Source organism: Electrona antarctica, assembly GCF_951216825.1.
Source record: "Electrona antarctica genome assembly, chromosome: 10".
Taxonomy (NCBI): Eukaryota; Metazoa; Chordata; class Actinopteri; order Myctophiformes; family Myctophidae; genus Electrona; species Electrona antarctica.
The window spans coordinates 27021600-27034481 of record NC_136791.1 but is presented as its reverse complement, the minus strand read 5'-3'; the positions used below and the strand labels follow the sequence as shown (position 1 = coordinate 27034481).

Below are 12882 nucleotides of genomic sequence, written 5' to 3'. Positions count from 1 at the left end.
CAGAAGGCAGGCAAACACCTAATGCTGCTGAGGATTTGCAGGCATGGACAGGGACGTTAATTCTCCTTCGTTATCGTTTGATGGCCTGACCGCGGAAGCAGAGAAAGACATGGATATTTGGCGAGAAAGAGTTGCCCGGCGAGGCGGCTCGGACAATATTTATAGGCCCCTTCTGTAACGGGTTACTTCTCTTTTTTCTCCCGGGCTTCTGTATGAGTCCCGTATAAATCACATGCTTTCATCTCTTTATTACGGTGAATATATCAGTAGCCTACAGCTGGTGCGATTCTCAAAGAGCCCGCGTGTTTCAGCTGCTATACCGTCCGTACGAGTGTTGTTTTTGGCAGCAATGTTTGATTTTAGTTTTAGTCATAGTCTCTTGAATAGTTTTCCTTTAGTTTTAGTCACATTTTAGTCACCAGGAATGTCTTAGTGTTAGTCTAGTTTTAGTCGACTAAATATCATAAGATGTTAGTTGACTAAAATGTATTATGGCGGGCCTTGATGCCGTCGTAATGACTGATTTTACGCTGTGACGCGTTGTGAGCTTGTAGTTCTGCTATTTTCAGCATACAACCAAGTGTAAAATGACATTTCAGTCTAGTTTTTATTTGTTGACGAAATTGTCACTATATTTAGTGTTAGTTTTAGTCATCGTGGCTTAGTTTTCGCCAGTGAAAAAAGGTAGTCGACGAACATTTTTTGTCATAGTTTTAGTTGACGAAAACAACACTGGTCTGTACGTCTGGCAGAGTGCTGCAGCTTGATCCAACCAGCCAAACCAACCAGGCTAATAGCTAGAAATAGGGTTGATCCCAAATCCGATCACGTGATTGGAAATCAGGGGCCGATCACACCATTTTCAAATAATCGGAATGGGATCGGGAGCAAAACAAAAAACGTGATCGGTATACATCCCTAGCTGAAATAACGTTGAGTGGTGGTGAGTAAAAACAGAGAGAAGGTCTGGGGTGGTGGCAGTGGTTTGCTCTTCACCGCGGCTCGTGACGTCATGTTGTAGTTCGGTGGTCACCTCACCACTGGAAATCCAGACTATGAATGAGCCTTAAGTGTTCTATAAAAATCCGATCGGGAAAAATCGGTATTGGCAGATATAAAAAATCAAATGATCGGAATCGGATCGGGAGCAAAAAAACGTGATCGGGACATCCCTAGTTATAGAAACAGTGGATTTTAACCAGTGGTGGAAAGTAACATAAGTACTCAAATACTGTACTTAAGTACAATATTGAGGTACTTTTGAGCGGTGCTAACCGTCTCTAACGTGTGGCTTTGTGTGTATGTATGTCTGTCCACCACTCGAATTCCCATAAACTTCAAGTATACCTATATGGCGTCATGCTGTTGTCGACATCATCAGACGACATCATCATGACAAAAGGACTTTAGACTTGAGGGTTGTGTAGCGGCCCAAACTTCTTTACTATACAAGTTTCTTTCCTGTTATCGTTCTACAATAAATCATCTTCGCTGAAAATATAGTCGAGCTTGTAGATCTGCTATTTTCTGCAGCGAGAGATTTACGCACAATTCAGATGCTGGGTTTTGAAGTTGTTACCGTCCTGTTTGGTTACCGGCCTGTTACCCGTCTGCCTGTTACACACGCACGCACGAACACACACACACACACACACATAATCATACACAATCTCTCACACACACACACACACACACACACACACACACACACACACACACACACACACACACACACACACACACATTTTACAAGACATTTCTTGAACACAAACAATAGTGGATGCGCAAACTTGGAAACACACACACACACAGAATGTTTGTGTTAAACAGTGAGTCATCCTTTTAGTTAAAGCCGGTCCTCTTTCTTGTTAGATTGCGTTTATGGCATTATTAGCAACTTGTATCATATCCAGTGTTAATTTATCCGTGACTGTGAGAGTATAGAGGGTATGCGAGTGACATCATCGGAAGTTATGCGGGAACGCCCACTGAGTGGCAAAAAACTACTTTCTGGCCTTGACAGCCCATTCATCCAAACAGAAAAGTCCGGTCTGATTGCATTAAACAATGTTAAACTCACCAACATTGCAGCTGTACGAAAAGCTTGAATTATCCTCTTTCTATCTGCAAAGTTTTTGTTTCATAAAAATCCACCATAGAAACGTTATGAACTACTTTCTGTCAAGAAATGCCCTGCATTTGATTATCTTTCTAAGTGTCAGTTTGGAAGTGCTTGTTTTCAATAACACACCATTTTGCTGCCTCCTGCATTATATGACATTTGGTACAGGTGGTACGCAGGACGGTTGAGTGATTTCCAACAAGCGCTTCCAAACTCCAACACTCCATGCTGCTCAATGTTTTGCCACTCAGTCTAGATGAGGGGGGCGTGTCCTGATGGGAAAATCATGCATGTGCATACTCTCTATACAAATGGCACCAAACAGACCGGGTCCATTTGTACACTCCCACCAGAGTCAAATAAATCTATACTCTATACTGGATGGATGCAAAGCATTGTGGATCGACACACAGGCTCAAACAGCAAATAGTTAAATATTTGAAAAGTTTTTTTATTGTCACTGTAAACAATTCTTTTACAACAAAAAATAATAATAATATTCAATCACACAATTTACATAATAAAATAATGCTCTCAATACGAAATATAAACACCTCTACATGAACTATAAACACATTCGTAGGACAAATGTCCTTATTATTCAACACATTCAGGCACCGGATTAACTCTCAATCTTGTATCGTTTACAATATGAGCATGTCAATATCATACAGTATCTTTTCAGACTTCATGTATTTTCTTGTACAAAACAGTAACTTTATTAAAGAGCAGTGGGTGGAAAGTAAAGTCTGAGAGTGCACACATTGGAACCAAATGGACCCTAACTGGTTCCATTCGGTTCCATTTGTACACTCTCAGAGTTAAATGGAGGTCCCAGAGATCTTTTTTTTTTAAAAAGCCATTAAATGTGGGTCCGAACCTAATGCATGTCAATCTGGGGGTCCTTCAAATTAAAATGTTTGAGAATCATTGCTAGAGCCGCGATAAAATCTTATCTTATGGGAGGGGGTCCCTGGCATCTCTTTTCTAATGGGGGTCCGCGGGCTAATAAGTGTGAATTTGGGGGTTCTTGACATGAAAAGGTTTGGGAAAGCTACCCAGCAGCACATAGTAGCACAACTCAAATCAGCTCCACCTTTACCATCTAGCCTACATTAACATTCTGGACGGGGAACCCCTTTTGGTGTTTTAAGCATTATGTTATACTTTAGCTATATTTTTGAAAAATCATGAAAATGTGGCGCAAATCTTTGAATATATATTCTTTCAGAGCGAACGTTTTGGCCCAATCCATCCCAGAATGCACTCTGTTCCTACCCGGAAGGAGGAGTGAAATCGCCTCATGCGCTTTTGAGCAACTTAATGCAAGTGGATGGGAGGAGAAATCCGGTGACGTCTCTATACTCTATAAGGTATAAGGACTGACATAGAAACATGTGTTTTTTGAGAAAACTGTCATGATTTAGAAGGCATTTGTAGAATCGTCCTCAGGTCTAAATGGGTTAACCCTAAATTGATTAATTACTAATTACAGTCCAATAATGTGATTGTGAATTGAGCCCTTCTGCACAATGAGTACTTATACGTTTGGTAATGATTGTTGAAGGTATATTTTGATGCTAGAACCTTTGTACTGAAATAACATTTTTTATACATGACTTTTACCTGACCATTTCTACATTGTGTTATTGCTACTTTAGTACTTTTACATAAAGGAATATGTTACTTTTTTTCTTCAACCCAAAAATTATCTCCACTATGGGTTCTCCTCACTATAGGGTGGTTTACATTTCTGTCTACTCTCAGAGGTGGAGCGTGGATGGTATCTAAAATGTGCCAACATTGTTCCAGGACAACAAAGGCTGCTGTAGTATCTATTAGCTTGAAATGCCCATCGATTGGTGTCAATGGTAGGCAGGTTTCTGAACTGTCCACAGCCTCTCTCTGCAGGGCGGAACGGAGTGATTAGACAGAAATGGTGCCACTGCCATCTGCATATGAGCATACATTTTGTCAGCATAAAGTGTTCCTATAATTAAAAAGGGTTAGGGGAAAAGAAATCTGCGTACTTCTTCCACCACTGCTAAAGAGACGGTTTTGACAAAGAAAAGTAATTGAGAGAAAACAAAGTCATTAGAGTTGTCAGAACATTGACAATGAACCATAAACACCTCAAAAACATTCCTGCTCTTTGCAAAACAAACTGCTGTTAATAATGATGTAGTAGTAGGTTAACCACGCACTCCTGAAACCTAATTTACACTATATAGTAAATAGAGGTGCTGTAAGTGATATTGTTTTTTTTGTATTCATAATGTTGAACAGCTCTATTCCCATCATTGCTGTAGTGTAGAGTCTCTCCAGCTCTTTAGTAAACACAAAACAATTCAGGGTCGGGATACCAATTTCAGGAGAGAGAACTCGATCAGATCAGGATACATGATAAACAAGTGACATTGCATGTGATGAAATAAATTCATGAACAGACAGAAATTGGAACCGGAACACAAGCTGATCCTATCTCTATCCTTTTTTAACTGCAACGATGAGCATGCACAAACTAAGGGTTCCATTTTCGTCACCGCTAAACCTCTTATCCCTAAACTTCTTTGCCTTTTTAAAAAAAAAATATTTTGCAAAACATTTTTGAATAGTTAAAATGGCCAGTCTACAAGCTCACAACGTGTCAATGTAGATTGGCTAGTTGAACTATTCAAAAATGTTTTTCAAACAAGTAAAAAAAAGAAAAAAAAAAAGGCAAAAAAGTTTAGGGATAAGGGGTTTAGCAGTGACAAAAATGGAGCCCTAAGACTTTCACCCACATTACTTGTAATGTGATGTGACAATGTGACACTCGGATTCTGAATCTCTTTGTGGAGATCCCGCTCCTGATTATTACAATTGCAACCACCTGCAAATGTATTTTCTGTTTATTATAGAGCTGGAGAGGTGGAGAGACCCCCGCCACTGCACAGACAGACACTACAGAGCTTTAGCATTTGAAGAGTAAACGTTTTAGTTTATCCCCCCAAAAATATCACCTACAACAGCACATGAGCGAGAGTGAGAAGTTGCATCATATTGAATAAGGATGTCACTTTTCTTGTGGGTTTTGGAGCTGGGCCTTCAGTTAACACCAAAATGGTCGAGTCATCTACATTAGAAATCATTATTATACAAAAAAAAAGTATTAATTCATATAAATTAGATGTGTGTAAATAAACACCAAGCACGCATTTCTCACCTTCAACGTGCCGTTTATGTACATTGAATAATCTCATAGCTAAGGTCGATCTGTACAAATTATGTAAAATATATAATGTGTGTATAAAAAAAAGTCAAATAAAAAAACAAAAACAAAGCTAGCAGCAAGGTAGAAGTATTACACCGTAAAGTCCTGCGTGTAAATTTAACTCTGAGTGTGTACAAATGGACCATTAATGGCGGTGTGAATTTACCTCTGCGAGTGTGAAAATGGAACACATTTGTACCCCACTCAAGAGTTACAGTAAATGAACATGCAGGATTTCACGGTGTACACACAGGGGATCATGTGGGACAGAGAAGACTCAGCGGGGTCATAAAAACGCCTCCGATTTTGGAATGTGACGTCGGTGATGCGCAACTATAAACTCTGTACAACTCTGCAACTCTGCACACGACACCATACACACTGTGACATCCCAAAGTGTTCATTTAAGTCAGTGGTTCCCAAAGTGGGGTCCGGGGACCCCCAGGGGTCCCTGAGGGAGTTCCAGGGGGGTCCCTATGCTAAATGATAGTTTGGAACCAAATGGACCCTTATGGGTCTGTAACTCTGAGAGTGTACAAATGGAACCAAATCCCCATTTGGTTCCATTTGTACTCTCTCAGAGTAAAAATTTCAATATAAATTGGGGGTCCCAGAGATAGAAATGCCATTAAATGGGGGTCCGTAGACTAATGCATGTCAAACTGGGGGTCCTTGAAATTAAACGGGTTGAGAGTCACTGCTAGAGCCGTAAAAATCTTCTCTTATGGGGGGTCCCTGGCATATCTCTTCAAATGGGGGGGTCCACGGGCTAATTAGTGTCAATTTGGGGGTCCTTGACATGAAAACGTTTGGAAACCACAGATTCAAGTAACACTGCAGGATTTCACAGTGGTGTACAAAACAAAGACAAGGGTTTTACATGTGAACATAAACACTCAGTTAGGGTTAGACTGTTTTATAACCCTGAATCCTGGAGCTAGTGGACCTGTGGGGAGAACTAAGCTGTGTCAACGAGCCAGAGAAGACCTACAGACAGACAGACAGACAGACAGACAGACAGACAGACAGACAGACAGACAGACAGACAGACAGACAGACAGACAGACAGACAGACAGACAGACAGACAGACAGACGACACATCAGTAGCATTGTCGGGACACATGCTCACGCCAACACATGCACACGTGTGTGTGCGTGCGCTCGCTCACACGCACACAGGCACTGTTGCAGAACAGAACCTCATGAGCCACGCAAAACACAACTCAAAACACGTCAAACGGAGGATCAAAACAATGCAAAAAAAGACGTATACTGTCCACGTGAGTCTCGATGCATGATGTGAGGAATAGTGAAGGAAAAACCGGCGGAATAAAGGTGTTCAGTGCAAACCCTTGTTGTTGGACGAAGGGTATAAGTCTCCCTTATGCAGGACTGGTGAAGGCAAGTGAATGGATGGATGGATGGATGGATCTAATCATCTCTGCTTTTTGGTCAAGAAAAGACGGAGGTGAGCTGGGCAAAGTGTGTGTGTGTGTGTGTGTGGGGGGGGGGTTGGGGGGGGGGTTGTTGGGGGGGAGGCCTTGCAGCTCAGGTGGTTTGAAACCTGATTTATACTTGGTCGTACTGCGGTGTCACATGCCCAAAATAGTGGACCCACAAGCGCACAAACACAACGGACCCGCCTGAAACCAGTGGTGGAAAGCAACTAAGTAAATTTACTTAATTAACACTACTGTAATTAAGTACGATGTGGAGCTATAGAGGGTATGCACATGCATAAAGTGAATGGCAATTCGAGTGGCAACGTGAGTGGCAGAGTGAGTTTAACATTGTTTAATGTTGTTTAATTCAATCAGATAAGACATTTCTGTTTGGATGTATGGGCTGTCACGGCCAGGAAGTAGTTTTTTGCCACTCAGTTGCGTTCCCACATAACTTCCTGGTTTGATGGTGATGTCACGCGCATACCCTCTATTTGTAGTACTTCATTGAGTATTTCCAATTTCCAATACTTTTATTTCTACTCCACTACATCTCAGATCCAAAAATTTTACGTTTTACTCCACTGCATTATTTGACACTAGTTACTTTGTAAATTACAGAACATACATTACCCACTTCAGCCTATTATATATATTCCGGCCATTTGAAAATAGCCGATCTGTAGATCTGCTATTTTCAAAATGTTTTGAAAACTTGAAACTTTTGGTACTTTAAGTAGGCCTACATTTTGATACCAATACTTTTGTAATTTTACTCAATTATTATTTTTTTAATTCTGGACCTTTACTTGTAACAGTGTATGTCTTTACTTGTAACCTACTGTATGTCTACGCTGCATCATTGAAGTACAAAATGTGAGTAATGTTTCCACCACTGCCTGAATCTAAAGGATGATGGAGCGTTCACTCAGCCTATCACTCTCTCTCCGTCAGATCTGCCTCTTCCCTCAACACATTTACAGATGGAGATTAAAAACACACCTCTTCTCCCTATAGGCCTTTGAACCAGTCTAGACTGTTTCCATCTCGTCCATCGCACCTCGTTTTTTATCGACCCTTCCTTTTGCCATTGTATAACGCTTTTAATGCGCTCCTTTTACTGCCTGTCTGTTAAATCTCTTAGGCCGTTGCACAGCACTTTGGTCAACTTTCGTTTGTTTTTTTAAACAGTGCGTAATAAATAAAATTGACTTTGACGGACGCCTTCGTGTGAGCTCGTAAGTCGAGCTATTGTCGGCACGCGGGACACCATACGTCGCACGGCCGAGCACAAATCAAGGCTCGGGGAGTTTGAATATTATCTTCTGCAAGCGTACGCGTTGATGTTCTTGATGACGTAGAAGCCTATGGTCATGGGGGGCATGGCTATCGTCCGTCCGGCCCTCAGTGTCCTGGGCTTGAGTTCTGGGAACGTCTCGCTGTCCACCATGAGCAGCTTCTCTCCGTTCAGCTGGATGTGCCTGCCAGAGGGGGAAAAAATGTCATCAATAAATATAAAACACATCATCTAACAGTATAAAGAAGAAGGGAGAGAGGAGCTGTTTCATGCATGCACATGAACTTTGGTTCTAGAACTGGTTCCGTTCATTTTTTTTTAATATGATGGTTTATATCACATCTGCATCTTCCAACCTGAATAGTTGCACGCCCACTTTTGGTTCCCACTTCGGGGCAAGAAGACGACTTTTTTTGGTTCCAGTTCCAAACCAACTTTTAGGATCTGAACCAATTCATTTGGTTCAAAATTAGGTGAGAAAAGAGAACAGAACCGGTTCAACTCTGGTGGAAAAGAGAACAGAACCGGTTCAACTCTGGTGGAAAAGAGAACAGAACCGGTTCAACTCTGGTGGAAAAGAGAACAGAACCGGTTCAACTCTGGTGGAAAAGAGAACAGAACCGGTTCAACTCTGGTGGAAAAGAGGCCTCAGTGAGGTACGTATTACAAGTATACATTTACTCTGTAAGTACACTGTTGAAGTGTGTGTACTATACTTGAGTGTTTCCAGGTTCTGTAACTTTACACAACAGATTATTTTATCTGGATATTCAAATAATATGCACTTGCGTATATAATTCTCATAAAGAAATTAAAATATATCAGCCTGGCAGAGACAATTAAGTTTGGTTTTGATACTAATACTTTTGTAATCAAAGCTGCTATATAAGCAATAATAATTTATGTCAAAATTGTAAAGATTTTTTTCTTCTTTTTGTATTCAGACAGTCAGCAATGGGTAGAACGCTCCCCCCAAAAAATGTAGTGTCTGTGACAGATCTAGGGGCCGCAATCTGCATTCAAAGATCTTCCTAGAAGCTTTGTCATTGGTCGATGGCCTGTCTGCTTCCTGATTGGTTAGTCATTGCGACCAGGTTTTTTTCCGACCAATGACAAAGCTTCTAGGAGCATCTTTGAATGCAGATTGCGGCCCCTAGATGTGTCACAGAGACACATTTTTTGGGGAGTGTTCTACCCATTGCTGGCTGTCTGAATACCAAAAAAACATATTGCTTATAGTAGCTTTAAGTAAAATTTTGAACGCAGGACTTTTACTTAAAGCAGCACTATGTAACTTTTTTAAATTAATATATTAAAATGTTGTCCATAGAATATGTTAATGTAGCCTAATATAATTTATACAATTGGCTGGTTGTATTTAGTCGCTCTGCTCTTCTAGACATTTAGATCGTGTCAAAGGTCATGTGACTCATGTCTCACCTAGACGCATGGGATCTGAAACGAATTTTGACCTGATCAATTTATCCCCTGAGCAAGCAGACAAGCTCTATTAGCTCAAAGGTGAAAACTTCATCACTTGCGCAGGAAACCGGGTTCAAATCCGGGATAGAAGAGGAAAGACAAAGTGCAGCTTTCAGTAAAAGATAGTAGATTGACTAGATATATATTGAGTTTAGTGAACATTGCATAGGAGTTTAATTTAACCCAGAGTGTGTCCAAATGTAACCAAATGGACCCTCTCTGGGTTACAAAAGGAGTTTTGTTTTGCAGGAATGTTTTGAGAGAGAAACAAAGAAGGTCACATTCCTTGTATAGCAGGACTTTTCTTATACTGCAGCTTTTATGTTGCAGTCAGTTGTACACTTGGGGGCGCTATAGTTACAAAATTGCAATTGCAAAACATTGCAGCTCATTCACTGCAGCATGATTCAGCATTTGGATGAAAATGCAGTCTCAACAGTCATATATCACGCACGCACGCACACGCACACACACACACACACACACACACACACACACACACACACACACACAGAGAGAGCTTCATTTAGTCATACCGTATTTCACCATACTTTAGGGTTAGCTCTTTATCTTGAATGGAAATGTCACACACACCCAAGGAAATACATAAACAAAAGCAATCCAACCAACAAAAACATTATTATATTATATGACTGAACAAAATAGCCTATATAAATCACAAATTTCTTTTTGGATATTACATGCTTTGTGAATTCCAGAAAAGATTGTTAAAGCCAAGAAAAACAAACAAACACAAAAAAGGTCAAAAAGTCTAGGCAGTGATTTGCAGACCAACGCCTAATTTATAGGCTACTTCAAGTGTGTTATTATTATAAGAGATCTTCATTAAACAACATGACACACCGCACTGTGGTGGAAATCTGTTATTTACGGCGAGTATGATGTATGATTAAGACAAGTATAATTAGACTTAAGCCTAGTTCAGAGAAACTTCAGCTAAACACTCTCGCTCTCTCTCTCCGTGCATGGCTGCTCCGTCCACTTCTGGCCACATCTATATATCTGCTAATCCTCCTCACCATCTTCATCTTCCATTTCTGACCCAAGTCTAACCACTTAATAAATTGTGGGGGGAAACCTTTCGGCGGAAATAGCAGATCGGCAAGCTCACAACACGCCGCGCTGTTCTCAGCAAGAGCTTTTTCCACAGTAACAGAAAACAGAAAACGCACTATAGCGTGGCCTAGCGGTCCGGGCACGCTGGCTGGTAATCCAGCATGACAGTGTCAGTGTCACGGGTTCGAGTCCCGATCCCAACAAACTTTGCTGTGTGTCTCCCCCCCCCCCCCATCTCTCTCCCTCCCCACTTCCTGTCTATACCTACCGTACTTCTATCAAAAAAGCCCCAAAAAAAGAAAACATGCTAGCACAGAGCCCTGTGGGACTCCACTCAACCACATTGGGGTTTAAGTGGTTAATGTCCAATGAATGGTCACAGACCAAACTGAGAGCAAAAGCCATATTCTGTTGATCCACACACCTCCAACAAGGAACGTCCACACTAGATGAATCAGACGGTTTACTTAGTGAACCAAGACTGTGTTAGTGGATGATAGCTCATGTTTCCTATATTTCCTATATGCATATCTCTTGTAAACTCTAGAAATTGTTGCCGTGGGGCAGAAACTTATTATTATTATTATTTTAACTTTTTTGTGTTTTCTTCGTACATTAACGCCCTACTTGATCACACTGCAGCGTCACACAAAAGCGGTAAAAGTGCATCTGCGAATTCGAAATGTTACGCGAAGCAACGCGTGTTGAGCTTAATTGCTGATTTGCTAATTTTGACTAATTTGGTTAATTGGAATCCTGAAAACTAACAGTTGAATATGTTGAGGTCGACCTGACAGACTATATCATTTAATATAATGCCAGTCTTTAACCTTCAATAGTCAAGGAGAATTTCGGACTAGGAGGATTTCTTACCTTTATTTGTAGTCGTTACGTCCCCACCAAAGGTGTTATTTTGTGCAAAAACTCATTATTTCCCCTACCATAAGCCCTCAATTGGGGTTTAGTGCTAATTCGCTTATTTCCATCGCTCAAAAATCATTAAAAAAAAAAAAAGATATCCTCTCTTCATAATGTAAATAGTATCCCAAGCGGCACACTTTACTACTTATTTCGATGGAAATAAGCGAATTAGCACTAAACCCCAACCCCCATTGAGGGCTTATGGTGGGGGAAATAGCCAATAATGTGTTTTGCACAAAATAACACCTGGACCTCTTTGGTGGGGACGTAACAACTACAAATAAGGTAAGAAAGCCTTCTAGCCCAAAATTCTCCTTTAAGAAACATATGATTTTCAGTTCTCAACCTCACCAACCTGAAAAGGTTGGTGACCACCTCCATATAATGTACTAGTTCTTTTCATATCAAGGCCCATTATTTATTCAGCATTTGAGCCACGGACCACCATTTGATGACATTTTAGCCTCGCAGACCCAAAACTATATATAATAATTTGAATAATTTGTTGTGGTGCTGCATTGATGTGGTAGCGTACACTGGACTCTTTTAAGGCTGCCTTGAAAAGACACTTATTCTCTCAGGCTTATGGCATATAGTTTTTGATTGTTGTTGGTACATTTTGTAAAGCGTCCTTGAGTTCATGAAAGGCGCTATATAAATTCAAGCTATTATTATTATTATTATTATTATTTATTATGACAGGCAAACGCTGATCAGAATAACAATTTCTCTACATTCTCTAATTGTGTAGACTTGTTAAGCAATGCAGATGTTTAACAATAATTATACAACAGGTCGTTTCAAGGAAGCAATCTGATTGGTTGAAACAGCCTTCTAGCCGTGGTTCAAACGAGCACCACTCCACACCTGATCAAAACAAATAATTCAGCTGCTCTGTTTTCCCAGAGCGCAGCAAACTCGGTGGCTAGGCTAGCTAGTTTCTTGGGACATTTGTGGTCGTAGTGACTACATCTGTCATTAAAAAAAAAATGTCAGCGATTTTCTTAGTTTTAAGGGTAACTGTTGTATAATTGCAATATTACACTTGGGGGGGGGGGGGGGGGGGGTGGTTTAACGCACTTCTGCGTGACGTTAAACCACCCCCTCTCGTGTAATATTGCTTGATTTAACCCGTAAGGGTCCACTTGCTTTTGTTTTACACTCTCAAGAGTTAAAGATCGACAAGGGTCTATTTAGTTACCAGCTATATCCTTCATTTAGCTGGGGACCACCTGGAACCCCCTCAAGATGATTAAAAGTTGTGATTTATTTTATTTAAATCGTTTG

At 40.6% G+C, this 12882-nt stretch overlaps 1 protein-coding gene across 1 annotated transcript in view; it reads right to left on the bottom strand.

Moving 5' to 3' along the window:
• Positions 1 to 7020: 7020 nt before the first annotated feature.
• Positions 7021 to 12882, bottom strand: part of hpse2 (heparanase 2) — a 132830-nt gene continuing 126968 nt past the window's right edge. The window contains exon 12 of the mRNA XM_079511566.1: positions 7021 to 8299. Coding sequence (XP_079367692.1) covers positions 8137 to 8299 — 163 coding nt within the window. The 3' untranslated portion in view covers positions 7021 to 8136. The remainder of the gene's footprint in view (positions 8300 to 12882) is intronic.